A 26,562-nucleotide genomic window follows, 5' to 3' on the forward strand; every position below is an offset into this window, starting at 1 on the left:
TAAATAAATACACAGGACCATGAATATTTTGATTTATTTAGCGTTTTTTCCCCTTGGGGTGGAAATTATAAATGACAAATTGTTTTGCACAGAATAATAATGAAAAAACAAAATAAATGGACTTATTATTGTGAGATCCATTTTGATCCCCCGTGTATTTTTTCCTTTCCCTTATTCTGATTCAAGTAAGTTTGTCGTATGTTAATGCTTGTATATATCTACACACAGGCCCGTCGACGGGGGGGTTCGAGACGGGGGGGATTCGAGCCGGGGGGGGGGGGCTGCCTCTGGTAATAATGGTGTTTGTATCTGGGGGGGTTGTAATGGTGTTTGTATTTGAATTGAACTGGTTATTAGTCTTATCACATAAAAACTATAAAGATGTTTGCCTAAGGGGTGTTCTAGTGTGCGGCCGTGCCTGTGTGAACGCGCGTGTACGTGACACACTCTTTTTGTGTATGCTGTGAGCGAGTGAGGTACTGTATGTGTGTGTGTGTATATAAGTTTTGAAATAAATACTTTAATAATTTTTTCAATCACATTGTACATATACACACACACACACACACACACACACACACACACACACACACACACACACACACACACACACACACACACACACACACACACACACACACACACACACACACACACACACACACACACACACACACACACACACACACACACACACACACACACACACACACACACACACACACACACACAATTTCAGCGGCAGTAGCGGCGCAAATTCTTTCTTTTCTACATCCTCTCCCGTCAGCCGGTTCCACACTCACTGCCGTGTGCGCGCGCGCGCGGCACCATTATAGAAAGTTCTAGGTAGGGCTGAAGAGAATAATATAACAAGCATTTTTTATTTCCACTTCTCAACAAATCCTTACAATGAGTGTAGTTAATGAATTAACAATGATTTAGTTGACTAACAATTAAAAAAACCCCCACATAATTTAAGCAAATATGATGGCAGTTTCGGTTTGTGATAATAACGCCCTGTGCCAACATAGCAACACACAAACGAAGCACGATAATGCACACGTGAAGGCATTGTGTGCAGTCTCTATCCCTCCTGGGAGTGACGTCACGGACACGTGCAGCTCCTCTACTCTGGTGGAACGCAGATACCTCGGATACCTCCCACGCCCGGAAGGTGGCGTGCGTGATGACGTCACACGCAGCCTCAACAAACCGGGCAGGGAGCCGTTACCAGGCAACGGTCAACAGAGCCCGAGTGTGATAACCGGGCGCGTGCTGCTAATGACAGCTCTCATTATAGCATGATATCCCATCATGCAGCGCTGCGTGTTACTAGGGAGCAGGTTATTGCTATCCCATCATGCAGCGCTGCGTGTTACTAGGGAGCAGGTTATTGCTATCCCATCATGCAGCGCCCCCCAGGGAGAGAGTGAGCAGGAGCAGCGCCGCCCGACGGAGCTGGCTGTACTTTGGCTTTAACCGGTCGGTGGAATTATTTCCTTTAAGTTGATATCCAGACTGTTAGCAGTCTTTACCTGTGATATATACGCCTGGTTCCACCTAGCTTAGTGCGCATCCGCTCGGGAGCTGTGGGGATCTGTGCAATGTATGCCTATATAGAACTTGTTTATATGCACTTTCTCCTTCAGGTGCTGAACTGATTTCTTCTCACCAATATTGACTTTCACCTGGATTTACCCATTTTTTCACCTGGATCAACTTCGCTTAATTTTATTTACGGAGTTTTTTTTACAGGGTACAAGGGAAGTACCATTGAACACTTATTGCACTTTGGGAACAGGCCTGAAGAATGGGGTCTTAACCCCAAAACATTGCCCCCTTCCCCTGCATCACCTTTGTTTCACCCCCCCCCCTCTTTCCCCCTGTTTTCTCCCTCCTTTCCTCACGTATATTGATAGATTTACCTTTATCCCATTGGGGTATGTGTTCTGTTCTTCATTAAAGTCTTTTGGCTTACACCAATTTTTTATGTGTCTTTTATGAGTTCTGGGAACATTGGTTTGTATACAACAAAACACAGGGGTGCCCAATGCTACATCCAATTGACAAAACATATACGGTAATAAGTATAAAGTACAAATACTTCAATGATAACATTTTTCTTGATTATTTAGTTAAACACTTTGGCCAAAGCGTCATAAGCCTGCATACCAACGTCAGGGTATAACCAAATTTGCAGGTCCTACACTACACTGTGAACCTTTCCTTTTACCTCTGTATGAGGGAAAACAACCACAGTGAGTCCTGTCCATACAGCAAAATGAGAGAACCTACCAAGTTAAAAAAGGTGGGGAGAGGTGAGCTCTGGGAGGAGAGGCCACCTACCTCCAAACAACTGTTGCCAGTTAGAAATTAAATGAACACACACATTCCCAGTAAGATCAAACTCCGAAACCCACCATATATATACACGCATGTCAAAAGGAGTGCTACTGAACAATTTAATTTCTAACTGGCAACAGTTGTTTGGAGGTAGGTGGCCCCTCCACCCAGAGCTCACCCCTCTCCACCTTTTTAACTTGGGAGGTTCTCTCATTTTGCTGTATGGACAGGACTCACTCAGGTTGTTTCCCCTCGTACAGATGTAAAAGGAAAGGTTCACAGTTTAGTGTAGGACCTGCAAATTTGGTTATACCTTGATGTGGTATGCAGGCTTATGACGCTTTGGCCAAAGGGTTTAACTAAATAACCAAGAAAATTTTATTATTGAAGTATTTGTACTTTATACTTATTACCATATATGTTTTGTCAATTGGATGTAGCATTGGGCACCCCTGTTTTATGTTGTATACATTTGCCACGCTCAGTAGCACTCCTTTTGACATAAATATATATGATATGGTGGGTTTCAGAGTTTGAGCTTACTGGGAATGTGTGTGTTAACATTGTTTTGTGTGTATATATATATATGTATATATATGTGTGTGTATATATATATATATATATATATATATATATATATATATATATATATATATATTTTTAAATGCTAAATTTGATAGACAAATGGATATCTGACCTTTGCACTCTCGCAATCGTTGATTGTTTAGCCTGATTCAATTAGTCTAATCGCAGATGTTGCAAAAATCTATTCATTATTCTCACAAATCGTTGTCAGACCTATGATATTTCATATTTTGTACATTGAACCCATGATGTGGAATATCTTCCTGGACCCACCCTCTAGTATTTACAGACCTCTAAAGCAGCGGTGCGCAAATGGGGGCAGGAGATTTGTCTGGGGGGGCGTGGGCGGTTGCAGATGTCCCGCGCTCCTCCCCAAGGCACTTAAATGAATGCCAGGGGATCACGTGAGGCCTCTGCAACACTAAAACTTATCGGGATTCAGACGCGTCTTCATGGCAACGCAGCGTCAAATGACGCCACAAGGGTTACGTGATGTCACCGGCGTCAAATGACGAAACGGGTCACGTGACCTGACATCACGTGACCCCAGAGCGTCATTTGACGCTGCTGCCAGGTATGAGGGGGCACGAGACCGGGGGAGGCCAGGCAGGGGGGCGCAACATCAAACGTTTGCGCTCCCCTGCTCTAAAGAATGTATTTAAAGATGCATTAAAAATGTGCTTATTTCTGCTATCAGGAGGAGTTGTGACTCCATATTTTAATCATCCCATTTCCAAAACAGGCGTTGACCCTAGATAACCTCTCATCTGAAAACACAGAAAAAACAGGCCAGGTACTGGCTTGACCTGAAATAAAACGATATTTATTTTTAAACTGTAACTGGTAACTGAAATAAACCTCTAATGTGCCAGATTTATTAAAATACTGAATATCTTCTAGCATTATCATTACATGAGCAATTACAAATGCAGAGTTCACCTGCCATGTGTTAGGAGAGACAGGGGAGTGGAGCTATTATGTGAGAGCAGAAGTGACCGATGTCGGTTTGTCATCCTTCAGTGGTACCGTGTGAAGAATGAAGAAGCTCAGTTCAGAGACTCTGCCGAAGACGAAGGGAGGGAACATCCTGCACACGGTGTCTCAGTTGCCTGGATTCCCACCACATAAGGAACCAGGTGAGAAATCTGCAACTGCCGGTAATGTATCTGAAGGATCTATCAGTCGGTATTTTATGTTTTGTAGAGTTGAGAAAAGGAGGTTTTACAAGTTGGGATACCTTTTTAAAGCGATCCTTTGCAGGGACGCAGCTATAGCCTGGGGACTCGTGCTCTTCGGGGACCCGCTCTCCCCACCCCCTGTAGAAACAGGCGGGGGGAGATAGTATGCGGTGGCGGGTAGAAGAATCAACACTTGAGGCAGACCAGGAAGGCAGGGGAGGAGCGTATACTGATGCAGCGGCCGTTATTCCAACACATCACGGCGCCGATTTTGAGTTCTCTGCTGTTCCCCACGCAGCATGAACGCGGCCAATCGCCCCAGGCACCCGCGCTTATCGCAGATGTTTTGTTTGAATTTCATGGATTCTGTTTCTTCGTTTGCAAAAAAATGGATGAATTGTAATGTGTACAGTACTGTGCTACTGTACTACTTTGTCAATGTCATGTTTTTAATAGCCAGAACACTAAAATTAGTTTTTCTGCACTCGCCGCGCTCGCATCTTAGTGCGGGGAGGCTGGAATTCATCCCGCGGTTTCAAATCGGGATTCCGATGTACATGACGCGTGAAGTGTTCGAATAACGGCCGCTGCATCAGTACCATCTCCCCACTCCTGTCTCCATTATTACAGGTAGGCATGGTGGGGGAGCGAGATCTGATGAGTGGGAGATCTGATGAGGGGGACTGGGGGAGATCTGATGAGGGGGACTGGGGGAGATCTGATGATGATGTGGAGAGTGCTGATGAGGGAAGAGAGGAGGAGGAGGAGGAGGAGGAGGGAGGAGGATGAGGAGGAGGGAGGATGAGAGGGAAAAAAAAAATTGCAGTCAGTATTATCTTATATTACTAGGATGTGGGTGACCGGTGCTTCAAAGATTTAATTGCCTCCCATAGATGTATGATTCTCTGCTAGGACCACTCCACTATATGATGAATATACTAATAGTACAGCATCCCTTGCCAGGGATAAGGGACTAGTACATAGTGCTCACTGGCACATAAAGTACAAGCATTGTCCCATATAAAGCTGGCACAATAGCATAAGGAAACAGGAATTACTTACTGTTTGATTCCAAGGTCCTTCACAGGGATCCTGTCGCGGTTTTCACACGGCGTGCTGATCCGCCCAGCAGGGTGAACAGGAAGATTGGAAAAAAAGGGGGCAGCGCACTGCCAAAAAACAGGAGGAGGCTCACAAATAAAATTGAGCTTATTTATTCAATAAATGGATCATGACTGACCCCTGGAGCAGCAGCAAAAAAACCACCTACGCGTTTTGGGCCGTGTGCCCTTTATCAAGGTGTATATTACTTACAAAGCAACCGGCATATAAATACACATGCCGATCGCGCAAATGAGTGACGTCACGGCCCATTGGCCAATCCGCTTTGAGGGGCTCTGGATTTAAAAGAGAGTCAAATTTGTATTCCACTTTTGTTAAGGGGAATGCAATTACTACTTTTGAAAAAATGGTAGAGTCATATCTATTCTAGCCACAGGGTATACATTTACTGCTGGAGCTAAAAAAATAAAAAAAAAATTTAACTGTGGGAGAAATTAAAGCTTTAAAAACTAATAAACAATTGATTATTAAAATGCGGGGAGCGGTGGTAGTACAGCATAGGAGCGACTACCACAGGGAGGCTTTACGCCAACTTGGGGATACTCTCTCCTATGTTGCACTCCCATCCGACCCCACCCTTTCATTCATGTCTGACTTGAGAGAACTCCTTGATGAGGGGAATATTCTGGGTGTTCTTGATACCAACGAGATGGATTTCCTTTATAATCCATTTCCTACCACGGCCGTGTTCCACCATCTTCAAAAGATCCATAAGGCATTGGTCTCCCCGCCTGGGAGACCTATCGTCTCTGGTATTGGATCTTTGGGAGATGGTCTGTCACGGTATGTGGACCCTTGGCTAGATCCCTTCCTTCCAATGTTTTTGATAGTGCAGACCTTATTAATCAAAAAAAATAAATTTTTTAATTTATTTATTTTTCTGCAGTTATGCGGTGCTGTCATTTAAATAGACCAACATGACTGTTCCGCTGTGTATGTTATAATAATTGTTGGTAGTTTGTACGTGCTGTTTAATACGGCAGGCATATAGGGGTCTATGTTAAAATGGACAAGAAGCAAAAAGTGACACACTGTGCTCATTTGCATATCATTACCCAGAATCCCTGGTTGCAGTGGAAGCATTGTCGCCAATTTGTGAGAGCAGAGTGGCAGCAGCAGAGGTGGGCCGGCGGGAAATGATGACGACGGCCCACCAGAGTGGAACACGGTAGCAGAGCAGTTCAGTGGCAGAGGAGGAGGGCCGGAGAGGAATGCGCCACAGTGGTCCGACCTGGAAGTCTTCACTGACTTCCTTTGTCTGCCGCTGCTACAGCGTGCTCCTCCCCAGTTGTCGTCCTCTGCTGCCATTCCAACTGCTCTGCCACCCTGCTCCGCTATGTCGGGCCGCTGTCATCTTCTCAGGCCTACCGCCTCTGCCACTGCCCTGCTCCATTACGGAGGTCCTCCACTTAAGCAAGTATTAAAGGCGGTGAGAGGAGGAGGAGGTGAGGGCAGGAGAGGGTGAGGAGTGGGGATGAGTGTTGAGGGGATATGAGCAGTGTTGGATTTTTTTTAAATGGCACCTTTTGGCACTGACCTAGTGCCGCCCTCTTACAGTGCCGCACTGTCCCGTTGCCATGGCAATGTGACGCCACGTGACATCACGTTGCCAGCCGTGCATGCGCGATCGGGGCTGGCCGCGCATGTGTGATCGGCGCGTGTTGGTCATGCATGCCACCTCCAAATTCTGCTGTCCCCACAATTTTTCCTCCTTGGACCCAGGCCTATCGAGCCTAATGAGAAATCCACCGCTGTATGAGATGATGATGAGGAGGAAATGAGGGGATGTGGAGGAATGAGATGATGAGCAGGGTGGATGAGAGGGGTGAAAGAGCAGGAGATGGTGGGGTGAGAGAGGAGGAGATGGGGGAGTGAGAGAGAGGAGGAGCGGCTGAGAGAGGAGGGGGAGGGGGTGAGAGGAGGAGGTGGCAGCGTCTGATTCGCCCTCATTGGCTCAACCGCCGCCGTTACATGACCAGTGCTCCGTCGCCACAAGAATACACAAATTCTTGTCTGCGGAAAATCTGGTTGCACATTGCGACCGCTCATGCGCTTGCAGGCAGCTACTGGGATCTTGTTCCTGCAGCGCATGCCGTAGCGAGCGCAGCAGAAGACACTGGGGCCAAGGCCTTAAGGTGAAAACAAGCAGAGATGGCCTACTGTCACTGCAAGCTCTCTCTAACAGCAGCTACCAAAGACAGAATTCTAAAATGATGTTGATGGCATGGGATGAAATGAGTTAGCGGTATTGCTGTTAGGTCAAAGTTGCAGCACATGCCTTGCCCCCCCCCCCCATGGAGGGCGGAGTCTCTTTCAGTTCCTGCAGTTATTTAATAACCTTAACGAACTTGAGTCAGGCACATCCAGACATACGTTAATTGATACACAGACCGCAGCAGAATGAATAACAGGCCTGGATCTCTTGACATAGTCAACACAAAGAGAATGGATTTTTAATTCCTTTGCTACCAAAGGGGCCAATAAAGCGTGGCTGGCCCCCCAGCAGAGAAGGGGTTAATAAGTGTGTGTGTGTGTGTGTGTGTGTGTGTATATATATATATATATATATATATATATATATATATATATATATATATTTACATATATATATAGATATATTTATTTATTAACAGTTACTCTTGTTTTATATGTTGTACATAGACATGAATAACCAGCATATGCAGTGTGTGCGCTTTTACAGTATGTTATTTATAGATCCATTAATATGTGTGTATTTGCCATTGTTGCTTCTTCTGTTAGATTACAGTCGTGGTGCTTTACTGGATACCGCTGAACAATACCTAAAAAAGAGGATTAAGGAAGGTGATACCCAGGCATCTTTCCTACTGGGGCAGCTCTTTTTTGAAGAGGTTGGACTATTTTTTTTGTATTCTCCATCTTATTTTGCCATTAAAGGAATAATTAAGGCTAGTGAAAGGCAAACACATTTTATGAAGATGTAGTACTAAAAATATAAAACAAACATAGGGCAATTGCCTGGAAAACGGACCAAATCACCAAATGTTGTGCTTATTTACAATATTCATGTAGTGCACTAATTAATAAATATACACAATGGATACAGATGTGAAAATGGCAAAAATAAATGTGAAGAGATTTGCAAACAAAATTCTTTATTGCAATGTCTTAAAATCGTCACAAAAACACACTGTACACAATTTGAAATAATGAAAAATACGTATATAACACAAACCATAACAGGATGTTCTCCACACCAGTTCACACAACACGTAACATTATAAATTCTGGCCGTTTTCAGCTGTGCTGCTCTTCTCTCAAACTCGGGCCCATAAGCAGTGCGCTGCCATAAGATGCTGGCGCAGGAAGACACCTTACAGCCCAGTTACTTAAATAGACTGTAAGGTTTGTTTTGGCTACAAAAGTGTGTCTAATAGCATAGCACCTCTTAGTAATTATAGTCCACAATCTCCTGGCTGTCTTACTCTTTACAGACACACCTCAAAGGTAGAAGGAGCCCACACAGAAGTAAGCACTAGCACAGAACAGATTTTAATCTTTTACAAAAGGCAATCACTACAGAAGTACTTAACGTGCAAGGATGTCATAGTCTGCATGTGTATGTGTCTCCGGCATTAGGAGCAGCTTCTGTGTTCACCCTCCATGAGGACATAATGACCACGAGCACTGCTGCTTAATCTGGAACAGCACAATCCGGTCCCTATCCTCACTGCTACCATGATAAAAGATGTTAAGGAGAAAGAGGACAGGCTTGTGCTGTTCCATAAGAAGCAAAATACCAAATTGTCAAGGGTCACAGTTTTAAAGAGGTCTTCACTCTGATTCATGAGGGGATATCTTAATATTTAAACTCTCTTTTGATTAGTTCATGCAGCATACATATCTATTGACATGATGGGCCCATATTGTAAAAAGGGTGTAACATTGGTTTGAGAATGAGGGTTGGAAGTGTATAGAGCAGAGTTTCTCAACCAGGGTGCCGTAACCCTCCTGCCAAGGATGTCACGGCCCCGTGGGAAACACTATGCTGGTTTCTCAGTTGGCGCGTCCCGCGGTGTCTGGAGACTAAGAGACTGTGATCTGCCTCTACTCGCTCTCCTCTCTCAACCTGGCTCAGAGAAGAGGGGAAAGCGGATTGCAGCCTCCCCGCTGGGAATGTGGAGTGTGGGATAGAGAGAGGTGACGGGTGTGCTATGTGAGAAGGGGGTGGTTTTTGAAAAAAAGAAGGGTGTGCGCTCTGTGACAAGGGGAGAAATGTGAGTCTGTAAGAATGGGGCGAGTGTGGTGGGTTTGTGCTCGTGAGAAAGAAGGGTGAGTGCGTGTGAGCGAGAAGGATTGCATGCGGTCTAATGAGCAGAGGTGCCCTGAAATTTTAAGCTTCCACTAGGGGTGCCTGTGCTAAAAAAACAGCTGGAGAATCACTGGTATAGAGTATGCAGTACTTGGCCTCAAACTAATGAATAGATACCTACAATTTGGTCCAAGTAGCTTGCTCAATTTTTCTACATGCAATACATCATTTGCTCATATCTGATTTGAGCCCGTCCCTGACATTTTATCCAGCTCCTTGACGTTCCAATGGAGACCCCCCCTTTAATTGCTGGGGAAAAACAAACATAACACAAATACATTGTTTGCCAATTGTTTTTGTGTGCTACGTACAGTATTTTAGATTGTAGCCACTCTTTTATATGAGATTGGTGAATAATCAGTAGCACAGTAAATGCTTGCCTCAACCTTAAAGTCGTCATTTTGCAATGTAATGTTTTCCTGGAGCGGGTGAACCTAGATCCCAATGTCAGCCTTCCTTATGTAATTCACTATCTCCCTGTGCATCAGGCACAACATGAGATTGTAAGATCTTTGGGACAAGGATTATTTAATTCTGCAAAACTGTATGTTCAGCTCTGCATACATTCACAGCGCTATGTTAGAAAAAATCTATTATTAATACAGGAAATCGCTACTCCCAACCAGATAGGTTTAATGAACAAATGAATAAAGTCAATTAGACGAAACGCGTAGAGTTATGTGATCAAGTTCCTATGGTCTTATTTTAAATGGATCTTCTATATATGCCTTTTTAAAGGCGTTTGGAAGTTTTTACTTCATTTGTTCATTAAACCTATCTGGTTGGGAGTAGCGATTTCCATAAGGACACTGACAGCACTAAAGAAACATCATTCTGATAATCAGTGGTTGACAAATCACCCTAAAATCTACTCGCCACACAAAAAAATCTACTCGCCACCTAGTACCAAACGTGTGCTGCTTGGGCCAATATTTACTCGCCCGGGGGTTAAATCCACTCGCCCGGGGCGAGCAAATGTATAGGTTTGTCGAACACTGCTGATAATCATATGAGATTCAGCAGTCGGAGAGAGCAGAAGCTCTGATTACAGTCACCGCAAGACACCTGAGAGCAGGCGGCGTTTGGTGTGTTGGAGAGACGGATCTGACTACGCCAGAGCTTTGTGGGCTGCAGTTAAAGATTGTACTCCTACAGATATGCTTATTTTATCTACATTCTTGTAAGTAGAATCAGTGCTTATGCTGTGAAAGTCCTGAATATACTTACTTCACCATATTGGCTTCTTCTCTTTATTTTTAGATATACTAAACCCTCATCCTTTATAGTTGGACAATTGGACTATTTACACCAGTGTTTATTATTTTAAACACATTGTATTGGTTTGCGCTGTTTGTTATATTTTTATATATATTTTGGCATCGTGTGTGTCCTACACATTGTAGCAGCATCCATTACATCTAAAAAAATAATCTTTTTTAAGTTGAATTGTACTTTTGTGCACTTTTGTATTATATATATATATATATATATATATATATATATATATATATATATATTCGCGAGAGAGGGATTTTCAGCATTAACTGAACAGTGCAAATTAAGTTATGAGGGCTGACATTGTGCATCCAACCATTATACTCCCTTGGTTCGTTCCACCCAGCTTATGGGAAGAAGTGCTCAGTTATTGGTATTAAGACAAGGGGTTCCCCATACAAAAATCGTCCTGCTGCAAAACCAGTGCATAACACAGGAACGTACTTGTCAAAGGAAAGCAATCCCACTGAAAGCAATGTTTTCCCAGTGATATATCTGATGCAATTCTTTTGCACTGGTTTTGCAACTGGGAGACTTTAGTAATTAGGCCAGACACCAAGAGCAGCAAAGATTTGGATAAACCACTGGTTTCTCATTAAAAAAAGACAGCAAAACCACTAAAGGGAAATGGAATAAGTTGCAGACATGATATTTCAACTCGTGAATATTGATTGCCAGCAGGAAACTTAATGTATTGAAAGACTTGAGATTTGCTGAGCAAACTTTTCCATTTTGATAATTGTTTATGACAAATGGGATGTTAGGGTAAAAGTGCTCATGTATACTTCTCTCTTGCAGGGTTGGTATGAAGATGCGTTATTACAGTTTGTAAAAGTCAAAGATAAGGATTATCAAGCTCTGTATCAGGCAGGAGTAATGTATTATGATGGACTGGGAATCAAAGAAGACCCCGTATGTAACCCGTTTGTTACAAACCGTATAATTGTATTTTATATTCTGCTAAATGTATCTGAGAAGATGTTACATGTATGAGGGGAAGGCAAAATAATAGCCCCCTTGAAAATGAACATGCTAAACTGTGTAATGACACTAAATGTCGATAAGTGCAAGGATAGCAGTACTAGGCGGACAGGATTAATGAAGTGGGAAGGAGAATTCAATCGAAGAATTAATTGGGGCAGGGTTGAGGAATAAGGCGGACATGGGAAGACATTTGCATTGCAAAGAAGGATGTTGATACCCTGAGGTACACAGGTATGTTATCCTGGTACATCCAATGATCAAATATTCCACAAGTATTTGGGAAACCTTCCTGGTTGTAAGTACATTCATTCTATTCGTTATTAAAGTACATTTCCCAGAACTATAACATTAGGAGTATTAAACCAATCATGTAGGGTATAAAATATGGAGAACTCTGTACAACTTGTCCAATGGTTCCATATTTGTGTTTTGATAGCATCTTGAGTATTTTAGGCATACTTGCCCATATCTTAAGCTCACAATAGAATCAGAGACTTGTTGTGAATGGTTACACATTATATCCTTCCTTGGGGTTGTCATTCCAGGTTTTTTATAATGCAACATGACCTGTGTGCCTGTTGCTTGGGTGAAGTGCTCCACTTAATGTAGACAGAATGTTAGATTAGGGTATGGAGCACAATGAGCCTCTTTGTCTGAGGTTGTCACAATAAATGCTCTTTTGAAGCATATTTGCAGATGAGGATTAGAAAAATGCTTTTTGATGATTTAAACAAACAAAAAAAAGTTACAAACACCTACATTAATTCAGAGCACAAAGTTGTAGTAGCTGTATTGGTCCTGGAAGAGGTTTGTGGCAGGTGGTGAAAGGAAAAACATGAGTATTATGTATTAATATAAATTAATATAATTAGTATTAACGTTTATTTGCAAAGCGCCAACCTGTTCCACAGCATGGTACAGTGGGGGTGCAGAGTGATATCAATTACATAAACAGAATGGCATACAAATAAGGACAAACAAGCACAAACACGTATAGAAGGTTATGAAGGTCCTGCTCGTGATAAATTACAATCTAGAAGGAAAGAGGGACAATATTGGAACAAAAGGCAAAGTGGCTGCTCATTGTGGGACAGAGTATGCCTTAGGATGGGGTGGGGGACAGAGTATGGCTCAGGATGGGGTATGGTCCAGCCGCACAGCTGCTCTCAATGGGACTGAAGGACAGCTGGTGGATGTTAGGGGTAGGCTAGATAGGCTTCCTTGAAAATGTGAGTTTTCAGAGAGGTTTTTAAATGTTTGGAAGCTGGGGGAGAGTTTGATGGTGCAGAGAAGGGAATTTCAGAGAGAGGGGCAGCACGGGAGAAGTCTTGTAGGCGGGAGTGAGAGGATGTAATAAGGCAGGAGGAGAAGCAGATGTCATGGGCAGAACATACAGTAGGTGTTTAGCGATACAGTTTAGGATGAAGGTCGAGATATAGCAAAATTAATAAGGGCTTTTCTTGTAACCCAAATAGGCTTCTTGTAGATGAATCTATTATGTGCAGAGCTTTCTACACCTTTTATAGGTCTCTTCTTCAAGTGTAAAGTGGTTGTAATTATTATTTTAACTATGAATAACTTTTAATATAGGAAAGAAACAGTTTAACAATGACAAATTTTATTTTGTTTTGGTCAGGGAAAAGGAGTGAAATATATGCAAAAAATTATCACATCCAAAAGCACCAAAGCTAAACACTTGAAATATGCTGCTGCCTATAATTTAGGACGAGCTTGTTTTGAAGGATATGGAATTCCTCATTCAGATGAAGACGCTGAGAGGTACAGTAACTATCTAATTTTGTGTGTCTGTTTGTCTTGAAAAAGTCTGGCACTTTTCCTGATGGATGTTTCCTTTTAGGTGGTGGCTTTTTGCAGCTGATAACGGCAATCCCAAAGCAAGCGTGAAGGCTCAAAGTCTGCTGGGAATGTATTATTCAAAACTTAACAAAGATTTGCAAAAGGTTAATTGCTTTAAGATAATACACGTAGACAACAGTCCATGATATGACCATGTGCAAATGTCTTGAATAGCGACAGATGTTGTCTTTAACAAGTGTAGATTTGCAATAGATTCATTATTTTAAAAATAATGTCATAATCATTATGACATCTTTTAATAGACCAACAATCATGTTTTTTGTAGCTCGATTAGTGTATTGAGCTTTGGAAATGTCACCGATTTACTTATTATGTTCCACACAAAGAAAAGAACTGGGGTTCTGGAAAATTTAGCATGCACTATTATAGTGGTGAAAAACTTTGTGAAACACTTAGGATTTTCACATATTTCAAATATAAAATGTCATTAGATCTTAATCTAAGTCCTAATAATAGATAGAGATAACCTCCTCAAACAAATGACACAAAAACATAATACTTTTTCAACATTTATTTATCCACAACTGATTAAACATTCAATATCCTTGTGTGAAAAACTATGTGAACCTTTAGATTCAGTACCTGGAGGCACTCACTTAAGCAGCAATAACTTCAACGAAGCGTTTCCTGTAACTGCTGGTCAGTCTCTCACATCGGTTTTGAGGAATGTTGGCCCATTCCTCCTTACAGAACTGCTTCAACTCAGTGACATTTGTGGGCTTCCTTGCATGGATAGCTCGCTTGAGGTACTGCCAGAACATTTCAATGGGGTTTAGGACCGGACTGACTAGGCCATTCTAAAACGCGGAATTTCTTCTTCTGCAGCCATTCTTTTGTAGATCTGCTTGTATGTTTAATATCATTGTCTTCAGTGGCGGATTTCTCATTAGGCCGGGCCTATGGCAGCAACATTTTGGGGCGGCAAAAATTTAAACCCCCATATACTTTTGCCATGCTCTCGGGCCTATCGGGCCTGATGGGAAGTCATTTAGCTAGCCGCCTTCTTACCTGCCACCCTGCTTCTCCTTCTGAACCGCTGCGTCAGATGACGCCATGAACGTCACCAACGCGACGTCGCAGCGTCAAATGATGCCATGATGCTGCGTTACCATGGCAACGTGACACCGTGCGACGTCACGTTGGTGATGTGACGCTGCGGTTCAGAAGGAGGAGGGGGCAGAAGGTAAGAAGGCCGCCGCAACAGCTGTGCCTAGGGGCGGCGAATTTTGAAATCCGCCGCTAATTATTTTGCTGCATGACCCACTTTCGCTTCAGCTTCAGGTCACAGACAGATGGCCTAACATTCTCCTCACGAATCTTCTGATACAAAGCAGAATTCATGGTTGTGTCAATGATGGCAAGCCTCCAGGTCCTGTGGCAGCAAAGCAGCCCCAAACGAACACACTCCCACCACCATGCTTGACGGTTGGTATGTGGTTCTTCTGTTCGAACGCAGTTTTGGTTTTCGCCAAACTTAACGTTTGTCATTGAGACCAGAAAGTTCTACCGTTTGACTCATCTATGCTGGGAACATTGTTCCAGAAGTCTTGTGGATCATCTATGTGCTCTTTGGTGACCTTCCAATGGCAACAATGTTTAGAGTTCTTTTTGATTCTTGTTCTGTTTTTTTCTGATAGTTGAGTCATGAACATGCACATTTAGCCAAGGCGAGAATGACCTACAGATCCTTTGATGATGTTCTGGGGTTCTTTGTGACATCCTGGAAGATTTGCCTGTTTGTTCTTGAACATATTTTGGTAGGACGACCGCTCCTGGGTTGAGTGACTGTGGTCTTGAACTTTCTCCATTGGTGTCACAGTGAATTGCTGGAGCTGCAAATCCTTCTAAATGGTTTTGTTACCATTTTTTAGACTGACGAGCATCAATAACTGCTTTTCTGAGGTCCTCAGATTTATTTAGATTGTGGCATGACGTGTTTCCACACACCAATGTAAAGATCAGAAATTTGGTGAATTTGGTCTTCACCATGAAGACCAAACTCACAAAATGTATGATCTTTATATAAGGTAAGCCTCCCAAACTCACAGCTGAAGATCTACCTAATTATTTAAACACCTGATTCTAATTATCCCCTTTAATTTGGCTGATAAAACCAAGGGTTCAAGTCACATGACTCTTAATTACTCATTGTTTGTTTAATTCATACATAATTTTGCTTCAAAAGACAGGGAATTGTTTACTATAAACCCTATTGGATATTTAAGAAAACACTGGTATTTGATTCAAGAACGGTTTCATGGAAAAACTATGGAAGCTCTGTAATTATCATTGCGGTTCAGAAACTTTTTCTTGTCGCTGTATCTATAAACAACTCTTTTGTTGGTCTATTAAAAGGTATCAGAACCTGCAGCAAATCGGTTATTGATATAGAGAGGTTTTCAACCAATTGTGAATTCAGTGTATGTACATTTTCATTTTATACAGCAACAACAATGTACGCAGTTCTTTACAAAATAGACTTTGTAATGCAAGGAAACAAAATACAAAAAGTGCATGAAAAGAGGGAGAGTGTAATACAGGCATACCCCGCTTTAAGTACACTCACTTTAAGTACACTCGCGAGTAAGTACATATCGCCCAATAGGCAAACGGCAGCTCACGCATGCGCCTGTCATCACGTCCTGAACAGCAATACCGGCTCCCTACCTGTACCGAAGCTGTGCACAAGCGGGGAGACTATAGAGCCTGTTACAAATGCGTTATTTACATCAGTTATGCACGTATATAACGATTGCAGTGCAGTACATGCATCGATAAGTGGGGAAAAGGTAGTGCTTCACTTTAAGTACATTTTCGCTTTATATACATGCTCCGGTCCCATTGCGTATGTTAATGCGGGGTATGCCTATACAGCGGAAGGAGGGAGAGTGACGTGCGGTGGTTTGGAGAGTGATGCGGGGAAGAGGGAGAGTGTAATGCGGGGGAACGACAGAGTAATAGGGAGGAGTAGCGCGGGAGGAGTAACGCTTGAGGGGACAGTGACTTCAGGATGTGGGAGCAAGTGGGATGCTGGGGTACAGGGGGCAAGAGTGATGGAGTGAGGGGACAATGACACCAGGCATGTTGGGAGAGAGTGACGCTGGAGGGGCGGGTGGTGAAAAAGCGTATCGTGGGAGGTTTGAGTGACGTGGAGAAAGAGGGGCCTAGTCACTAAACTTCCATGTTACCACTGCCAAATCGAACGTTTTAACATAACCCTACCTCACGGTCTGCCATTTGTGTTATCACGGTATTCACAAAGAATTAAGAAGAATTATCGCATGTCACAAGCAGTCAGGTAGGAAAATGGCAATACCGCTCTGGATATCAGTGTCCTTATATCTGACTTTATATAAGTTCTAACGCTGCAATCTTCCCGCAGTCTGTAAGAGCTGCACAGAGAGAGCTGCATTTCCCTGCACAGCTCTTAGAGGCAATCGCACTGTTCTTATTTATTATAGGTAATGAAGGGATTAACTCCTCCCGCAACCCTCCCGGTAGGCCTAAACACCCACCACAGGCCAAATACCACCTTCACCCACCCTCTCTACCCCCAATAAACCGGGCACTGGTATTTAACCCCTACATTACCTTAGCGGTTAGCCACTAACGTAATTAAGCTGCCTGTAAATGTGTTTTTATTGCATAGGATTGAAGTCGGGGTCTCTGGAGCAGATATTAATGCGAGTCAGCTCCGGAGACTCCTGGCTTCAATCCGATGCAGTAAAAATAATTTTTTTCTTCTAAGTCACACCGAAGATCCCATCTCGCCACCCTTGAGGTGGCGAAATGAAAACTGCGAGTTGCAGCCGTGGTGTGATTATCGAAGCTACGCGAACTGCTTGATATCTCAAAAAATGCGAGTTTGAGCATTCTTTTGAGCTCCCTCTCAGTTTGTCTGAGCGGGACAGCTACCGATCGGGAAAAAGCACTTCCAAAGGGAGTTTGGCATGCTATCTGAGCTTTGTGACTAGCTGCACTTGCATACTTGTTTGAGAAGTGCTAAAAATGCTCGATAACTTGGTTATCGAAGTTTAGTGAATAGGCCCCAAAGAGTGACGTGGGAGAGAGAGGGACGTGTGTGTTGGGAAAGGGGAAAAAAGTGTTGTGTGCGAGTGTACCTGGCTCTAATCTGCAGTTAACCTCTGCGGACCCTGCAGCTGCACCACAGGATATAGGGACCTGCAGGGGCTTTTTCTGGGGTTCTTTTTCAAGAGAAGCCCCTCCTACCAACCACACTTGACATCCGATTTCACTTCCCTCCCCACGCTCAAGCCACAGAAGGGACTTCAGAGGGTCAAGTGTGGGAGAAGGGTACCTTAACTGAAGGAGAGGCAGAAATAAGGTTTTGGATTATTTCGTATCTGTACATTTTAGCTGTACACAGATTGACCTGAACCACCGAAGCACTAAACAGGATTCCCCCCATTTGGGGGAGACGTGGGAAAGAGGAGATTCGCCCATCCCTAATTTATTATTATTATTATTATTATTATTATTATTGCAGTGTAGTACTTCATATGAGTATCCACATCTTATCTCATTGTAACATGACATTGAACTAAAGCTTTTACCTAACAAAGTATCCGGCCGTTCCTCCTACTCTTACCGTGCACCCCATAACTGGAACAACCTACCTGAGACTCTCACATCCACCACCAGTTTAAGTTCTTTCAAATCTAAGGCTGTCTCACATTTTAATCTTGTCTGTAACTGTTTCATACGCCCATAATATATATTTCTTTAACTGTGCACACAATGTCTTGTATATAATGTATACCCTGTTCATTTATGTAACTGTATTTGTAACCATGTATTATTTGTCTTACTCTGTGCCCAGGACATACTTGAAAATGAGAGGTAACTCTCAATGTATTACTTCCTGGTAAAATATTTTATAAATAAATAAATAAGGTGGCTGACAAACTGCCTTTTCATCCCAAATCAAAAACTGTTCCACGCTCAGTGTTATTTTAAAATGTATAATTTTTTTTGTCAGGTTTTACCTGCAATCTCCCAAGCAGGGATTCATAATCCTGTTCTAAATCAGAGGTGCTCTAAAGCCGTCACTTTCTTCAGCATTATAAGGCACCGACAATGTGACAGCAGTTTGTAAATCTACCAGTGGGTGGCAATAAAGCGAAACAGTAATGTGCTACAAACATGAATACCTAGTCTCGGAATAACTGAAGTTTATGATCTATCTAGGAAGTGGTTTATGAGCTATGACATTCTCCTAAATAAGAGTAACCACACATAACCATCTCTGCTTTGTATATGTAACGGTGTTTCACCCACCCGGTGGGAGATGTGGCCATTACGGTTCGTGTAGTGCATGATACCTGCTGGTAACAGGAGGGCTGAGTCGTCTGCCGATGGTAGTGGGGACACAGGACTAGGCTTCTGGAGTTCATACCCTACGTATTCATTAGCAGTACAGCGCCTCCATCTGCCTTAGGCTTAAGGGAACTGAAGATGATCTCCCACGGCAGAACCGATTCTCTCTCCCCCCCAGTAAGATCACACACTAGGCCGGAGGTATATACAAACAGGAACCGTTTATTGTCTCTCTGTGCAGCACAGTACATGGCAGGTTCTGCCCAAAACAGTCACACTCGGCTACCACTGAAGGATGGTCCCTGGACCTTCTACAGGCCAAAGGCACCCGCAGCAGTCCCAGCTCTTCCCTGCCCTTCTAGCAGAGGCAGAGGTATGGTACACACTCACTTTCCCCCCGGAGGGAAGAGGACCAGAGAAGGCCCAATAGTCAGGCTCTTGGCTGTGTTACCTGCCCTTCTCAAGTGGGTAGAGGCACTGCTGAATTTGGGGTGGCACTGCCCTTAAGTACAGCCAGGAGGAGGGCACCAGGTCTGGCTCATGTTTGGTCATGCCCAGGCCTGATGTCACTGCCTCCCACTGTCACTCAAGTGCGGCTTCTCGGAGGGGGAAAACCCCATATCAACTACTGGCAACCTGATTGTACCAGGGCTTACTGCCAGTACAAGGGCAGAATAGTTGCCATCAGGTGACCTGGCTACATATACAACTTAACATTTGTGTGGTGCATTATACAAAGTAAGGTTAATATAGACTATGTAATGTAAAGAGAACATCATACTTGTCTTTTGCAGGCCTTCTTCTGGCATTCAGAAGCTTGTGGCAATGGAAGTCTGGAGTCACAAGGAGCACTTGGTGTGATGTATCTCTATGGACAGGGAGTACGTATAAATTTGCAGTCTGCCATGGAATGCTTGAAGGCTGCAGCAGAACGTGGAAATGCATATGCACAGGGAAATCTTGTCAGTTACTACTATCACAGAAAGCTCTACACAATGGCTGCTGAGCTAGCCAAGAAGTAAGTTCGCTCAAATTACTGATCTTTTAAAATGTCATGTTTGTTTTATAGTCTCATTTAATCATGTTGCACCTATTACCTTTATTGTGTTTTGTCCCCTCTCCAGTAAATGGCATAGTTAATATACAGTAATAGTATCTGTTGGTTAGAGGTGCTTTATAGATGGTTAATGACGGGGGATAGAATATTCAGCATCTTTTGGAATGCAGTATTCTTCCATATGTGATGGAGCTTCATGAGAGAAATGTACTCGCATTGCTTTTTTTTTTTTTTAACCAGATCTATACTGTAGATTTAGCATAATGCAAAAACATAGTTTACATCTAACCTATAGCAATAAGCAACAGGAGAGTCCTTTCCTATTGTAAGAATTAAAATAAGCTGCAGATAGTCATTGTGGATCTAGACATGTAAATATTATGGGGAACCCATTATGTTTTTGTGACATCCTTTAACCCTTTTCAATGCACCAGTCTTATTTCTTGGAGACCATCAGCACAGGTGCTATTTGCTGTTGCGGTATGATTAGGAACAAGATATCAGCAGCTATAATATCCTCTATGTCCTAAAACAATGGTGGCAAATACAAACTAAGATTAAATAGAGGTTGGGCACATTTAAAAAAAAATATATATAAGGTTACAGGCATGCATAAAGCCAAGAAGTCATCATGAATAGTAGATCTCCAGACTCTCCATGATTGACATGGCCAACACATTGCATGCTGTACAGTATGTGGTGTCTATATATTATCGAGATCATGTTTTACCCATAGAGTTCCTGGCAAAGACTAACTGTACCAGGGCCTTGTTTCAAGCCTGGGACAGTTGTGCTCCGGGAGAACTTCGGGAAATGTCTAAAACAAAAAATAAAAAGGAAGTAGTGTGGAATACTGTTTTACTCTATTCACTGCCAGAGGAGCGGCCTAAAGCTAAACAAATGGGTGATTAAAACATCAGTACTTGCAACAAATCCACTAAATTCTGCTATTAAAGAGTTTTGTGGTCGGAAATCAGATGAACTATCTAATTCAGTGATTTGTAAACCAATGACATGCCTGTGGACTCTGGGATACTGGCATCTGAGCCAGCATGCGTCTTGTATCTTCTCACTACCCTCCTCATTGATCCTGGAGATTTACTAAGCTCTGGTACAGTGATCCCACAAGAACTGCCATTCAAGGCAATGGCAGTTAATGCAGGGTGGCTTTATGATACTCTGTATCGGAGCTTAGTAAATCCTGACCTGAGAGTGGTTGAGTGAAAAGGGATTGGGGGGGCGTACTGGTGAGAGAGAGAGAAGGGGGCCTATTCACAAAGCAGTAATAAGTGGTTTAGTGGGCGATAAATGCCTTTATAGCGTGACACTGCCAGCTCTGCTGTTCACAAAGCAGTGATACTGTAACAGTGCAGTATTGCACTATAATGGCTTTTTATTGCCCATAAACAGTCGGAGACAAAAAAGTCGTCCGATAGGCCAAAAAATGGCAAACTCTATGTTTTATTGCCAGTTACTGCTATTCACAAAGCAGCGATAAGTTTATCGTACTATAAAATCTTGGCATCTTTTTTCACCAGCTAAAGGCTGGCGCAAAAGAGATTATACACTGATATAAATACACCCCCCCCCCCCGATGCATACTGTGCAGTAATGGGCAAAATTACTATTATCCAGATATGGATAATAGTGCATTTACACATTTAAAATTAAACATAAATCAGCAGCATAAAGTAAATAAAACCTGCACTTACCCCTGCCACGATGAAGGCCATCCTCATCCTCACCATCGTCCTAGTCCTCCGTGGGCATCAACATTACAATAAAAAATAAAATCTAATGGCCCCTAACCTGTTTGTAGCACTTACCCGGCATCTGCAGCAACTGATCTGTGCAGAGAAGAGCTGTGAGTCTGCGGGGGGGGGAGGGGTTGGTAGGGGGAGAGCTCACGCAGCCTTTGCTGGGTTGTCAGCTGCCTCCGAGTCCCCTGGCCAGGGACCAGCTCCCTTCTATCCTACCCCACAGCAGAGGTACAGGGAGGGAGGGAGAGAGGTGTGTGTGGAAGTTTGCCCCCAAATTTTTTTTTATATATTTATTTTTTTAATTTTAAAAACGGGAGCCACGTCAATACCGCGTTATAAGTAGATTCACGTTATAGCGGATCGCGCTATAACGGGGTTGAGCTGTATTTCAAATGCCAATAAACCAATTGATTGGCACAGTGTTAGAGCATGCCCATTTAATATGGGCAGGATTTAACACTATTAGTCAATGGTCAACCTAAAAAAAAACTACCACCAATATCAAGTTCAATCAAAACAATCACCAAATAAACAATAATAAAAAAGTGAACAAACAAATACCAGAAATCAATAAAGCAATAACCAAATGAGCACCAGAATTAAAAATCCAAACACAAAAAAAACATCAATTAATAAAAGAAAACTCAAAATAAACACCATTATTAAAAAGCAAACAACAAAAAAGTAACAGAAAAACATTTGAAAACACCACAAAAGTTCCCATCATAAAAAATAGCCGAAATTAATAAAAAGCAAAGAACCAAAATACAGTTAAAAGAAATAAAAGCAAGCATTTGCCAAAAAAACCCCATTGCTTGTCACTGTATGTATAGCCCTAAATGGGCATACATAAGTACATTGGCAATCAATGGGCAATTACAAAATAAATAAAAAAAATACAATAAGAAAACCTGCAAAATAAAAATAACATACATTTAATGTTTTTTTTCTTACCTTTTTAGATGTCTTCACCCTCCGATTCTCGGGGTCTCAGGAAGCTCTCAAAACAAATCCAGGATCCACAACAGCCACGGCCCTCAGGTAAAGTCCAAATCCTGGATTTGTTTGAGAGGCTCCTGAGACCCCGGGCATAGGAGAGTGAAGACATATAAAAGTAAGAAAAAACATTGAATGTATGTTATTTTTATTTTGCAGGTTTTTTCATTGTATTTTTAATTTATTTTTATTTTTTCATTGCCCATTGATTGCCAATTTATTTATGTATGCCCCATTAGGGATATACATACATACACTGACAAGCAATGCTTTTTTTGGCAAAAGCTTACTTTTATTTCTTTTACATGTATTTTGGTTCTTTGAATAATTTCGGCTATTTGATTTGTGTTTTAAAATGAAACATTATGTAAAATAACTATAAAGTAGGTTGTAGAAACAATTTCTACATTGTAAAACTCCCTGCACAAAGGAACTAATTTAATTATAATACAGTGTACAGGCATACCCCGCATTAACGTACCCAATGGGACCGGAGCATGTATGTAAAATGAAAATGTACTTAAAGTGAAGCACTGCCTTTTTCCCACTTTTGATGCATGATGTACTGTACTGCAATCGTCATATACGTGCATAACTGATGTAAATAACGCATGTGTAACAGACTCTATAGTCTCCCCGCTTGCGCACAGCTTCGGTACAGGTAGGGAGCCGGTATTGCTGTTCAGGACGTGCTGACAGGCGCATGCGCGAGCTGCCGTTTGCCTATTGAGTGATATGTCCTTACTCGCGAGTGTACTTAAAGTGAGTGTCCTTAAAGCGGGGTATGCCTGTAATGTACATTCTCAATGGCCATTAATGTAATTCTGTAACATATCTGATAATCACTATTCTTGTGTGTAATGCCTTTCTAATCTAATTGTGTACAATAGGATTGTACAATACGACAACATTGCTCTGATAGCAAAGGCAACAGATTGCTTCCCTACATACGCAGCCAAAGGGGTTGCTATGGCCGCCTTCTACTTTGCTAGATGTCTCCATCTTGGTTTGGGCATAAAACAAGATAAAGCAGCTGCTAAAATATACTATACAAAGGTAAGCCTCAAAATAACTTCTCCTGGTGATCTGTGTTACTTTATACAGAGGATGCATTCAATTTACAATTATGTTGGAGACAGAGATATTTTACTTTATGAAGAGGTTATACATGCACGTATAAATAGCAAAAAAATGCCATCTTTAGTCAAAGTATAATAAACACGTAGAAACATTATATCGCCCCAGCTAGTGGATAAACAATCACGATAAAAATAAAACAAGCATATGTGTTAAGCAATAAACATTTATATTTTGCCAAAACCTTTCTTGGAGGTTGACCTATAAAATAGCAGTTTGTCTGTGTCCTCCCTTTGATTATTTTTTCTTCAGACAATTGATCTTGCCTCAAACATTAGAGAGAGTTGAGGGCACACGCCTTGTCCTTGTTGAGGGTAAGATTGTGTTGAAGGTTTAATTTAAAGTAAGAACCCCCTCAAACACATAACATATTGATTAATGTCCCTGTTTGGATTAAAGGTCTTCTTTAACATAGTCAAGGTATTAATCTCCATGTTACAACCTCTTCTAAGACTAATATTACTATTGTAGACTAAAATAGAGTAATAGTGGTGTATTGTTTTAATGCAATCTGTGTTCTATTGGCTTTAACATGCATCATTTTAACCAGCTTGATAACGCAGTTTTGCCTAGATATTTTTAAATAAATGAGCATGATTGTAACAACTCCAGTAAAAGTCATAAACTACTATAATAGAAGCATAGTATTTCAAGAATCAATTGGTCCACCTAGTGTGTCCACCTTCCTATCTGCTGTGAAACCTCAGAACCTAGACTTTTTATACTTGGGATAGCCATATGTCTATTCCAAGTATTTTTGCATTCTCTTACTATATTACCACCTCTGGGAAGCTATCCCACAAGTCCACCACACTTTCTGTGATGAAGGACTCCCTCAGTTCCCCTGAGCCTGTCGCGCTCCAGCTTCAGAGCATGACCTCTAGTTTTAACACGTCTCTTTCTCTGAAATATGCTTTCCTCCTGCACTTTGTTAAAAACCCTTTATGTATTTTAACGTCTATCATATTTCCTGAAAGTTGTACATATTGAAGTCTTTCTTGATATGTAGTAGACCAGGGGGGCGCAAACTTTTTTCCCTGCGCCCCCCTGCCGGCTGTCCCCTCACTCCCGTGCCCCCCCCCCCAACCCCAACTTACCCGCGCTCCGTTGTAATGACGTCACGTTACCTCGCAGCGTCATTTTGACATCGCGTTGCCATGGCGACGCAGGGAGGTTTTTTTTTTTTTAATAAATCAGTTCTGTACTATGAAAAAATACTTGTAGCATTTAAAAAAAAAAAAAACCTCTGAATGACATTTTTAATGTAATATAATGTAACAAGCATTTTTTGTTTCTATAGCAACCATTTACAAAGTCACATACCCTACCTCTTCAGAAACAGGCTCTGGCACACCCCTTTTTTTGCCCTGCCCTCTCTAGCAGTGCACCAATTGTATCTAATGACTGCATAGTTACATGATCTTTTCCACAGAAATTTGCATCTTTGGTCCTCTTCTGCTGCCATTTAGTGAACTTATTGATCACAGGAGAACGTTTGGATTGGCAACTAAGCTAATTACTTATCATTGTGTGGATTGAATTGATGCACATATTAAAGGGAAAAAATAAACAAAATAAAAAACAATAAATGGCAGCTTGTATGGCTGCTTTAAGGCAGCTGAAATAATAAACTCCCAGATCCCTTTCCTCAATATAATTTGACCTTTATAGTGTTATTAATCCTGTATTCTGCCCCATGGATTGTCAGCTCTATTGCAGATAATTATGTCATCTTCAAAAATTCACAATTTCCCCTCCAGTAGAACCATTTTATCTTATCTCTGTAAAACTAGTGTATGGAAATATCTTTATTCAAATCCTTAATGGAAATCAAGGCAGCTTCATAAATCATGCTAGGGATTGGGTACAAGAGGGCCAAGTATCAGAGGGGTTATTAGGAGTGCTCAGTTACCCTCATATTACAAACACCTGTTTTTATGCATAATGTAAATAGTGTGGTGTGATGTTTGTTTTGGATATTCCCAGATATACTCATTGTAGTTACTTGCTTTATTTTACGTTTCTAGGCGTATTACCTGGATGCAGATGTGACTGCCGAACTTCACTATGATATCATTTATGGAAAAATTTAGCGTCTTAGATTTCCAACCTTCATTTGATCATTTCTGAGATGGTGACTTGCGGGGTGAGGAGGGGGAGTTAATGAGTTGCAGGTTATAGACAATTGTTTTTCATGCAATGTCTGATTTGACAGATTGCTGCATTTCTTCTAAGTAGGTAGGAATTAAAAGCAAGGCTTATATATGTTTTTCTTAAGTGTCATTATTTAGGACGTTTTGCAATATGTACCCTTTTCAATTTATAAATATGTATTTTATATAAAGTCCAGTTGGAGGTGGTGTTATTATGCAGGTGGCATGACAGAAACCCCTCATCTGTGTATCACCTTTAGAATTACTTTCCTAACAATTATTTATTTGTCCATCTATGACAGACCAAGATGAAGCATTTTTATTTGTTGTCACTTAAGTTTTAATTGATTTTTTTCTTGAAATCCTCCACGGAATGTGCCAAGTGGAGCAGTCGGAGTCAGATGAT

At 41.9% G+C, this 26,562-nt stretch overlaps 1 protein-coding gene across 2 annotated transcripts; it reads left to right on the top strand.

The window, feature by feature from the left end:
* The first annotated feature begins 1,233 nt into the window (after positions 1 to 1,233).
* Positions 1,234 to 26,266, top strand: LRP2BP (LRP2 binding protein). Of its 2 annotated transcripts, XM_075610232.1 has the most exons (10): positions 1,242 to 1,343; positions 1,390 to 1,482; positions 3,949 to 4,064; positions 7,989 to 8,098; positions 11,653 to 11,766; positions 13,475 to 13,617; positions 13,697 to 13,799; positions 19,848 to 20,071; positions 23,757 to 23,922; positions 26,031 to 26,266. In XM_075610232.1, the coding sequence occupies exons 3-10, from the start codon at positions 3,965 to 3,967 to the stop codon at positions 26,094 to 26,096; spliced, it is 1,026 nt and encodes a 341-aa protein (XP_075466347.1). In that variant the 5' UTR covers positions 1,242 to 1,343; positions 1,390 to 1,482; positions 3,949 to 3,964; the 3' UTR covers positions 26,097 to 26,266. The 2 variants fall into 2 exon arrangements, with proteins under 2 accessions (XP_075466341.1, XP_075466347.1); XM_075610226.1 differs by having other exon boundaries at positions 1,234 to 1,482.
* Positions 26,267 to 26,562: the final 296 nt, after the last annotated feature.

The sequence above is a fragment of the Ascaphus truei genome, chromosome 1 (assembly GCF_040206685.1).
Source record: "Ascaphus truei isolate aAscTru1 chromosome 1, aAscTru1.hap1, whole genome shotgun sequence".
NCBI classification, from domain to species: domain Eukaryota; kingdom Metazoa; phylum Chordata; class Amphibia; order Anura; family Ascaphidae; genus Ascaphus; species Ascaphus truei.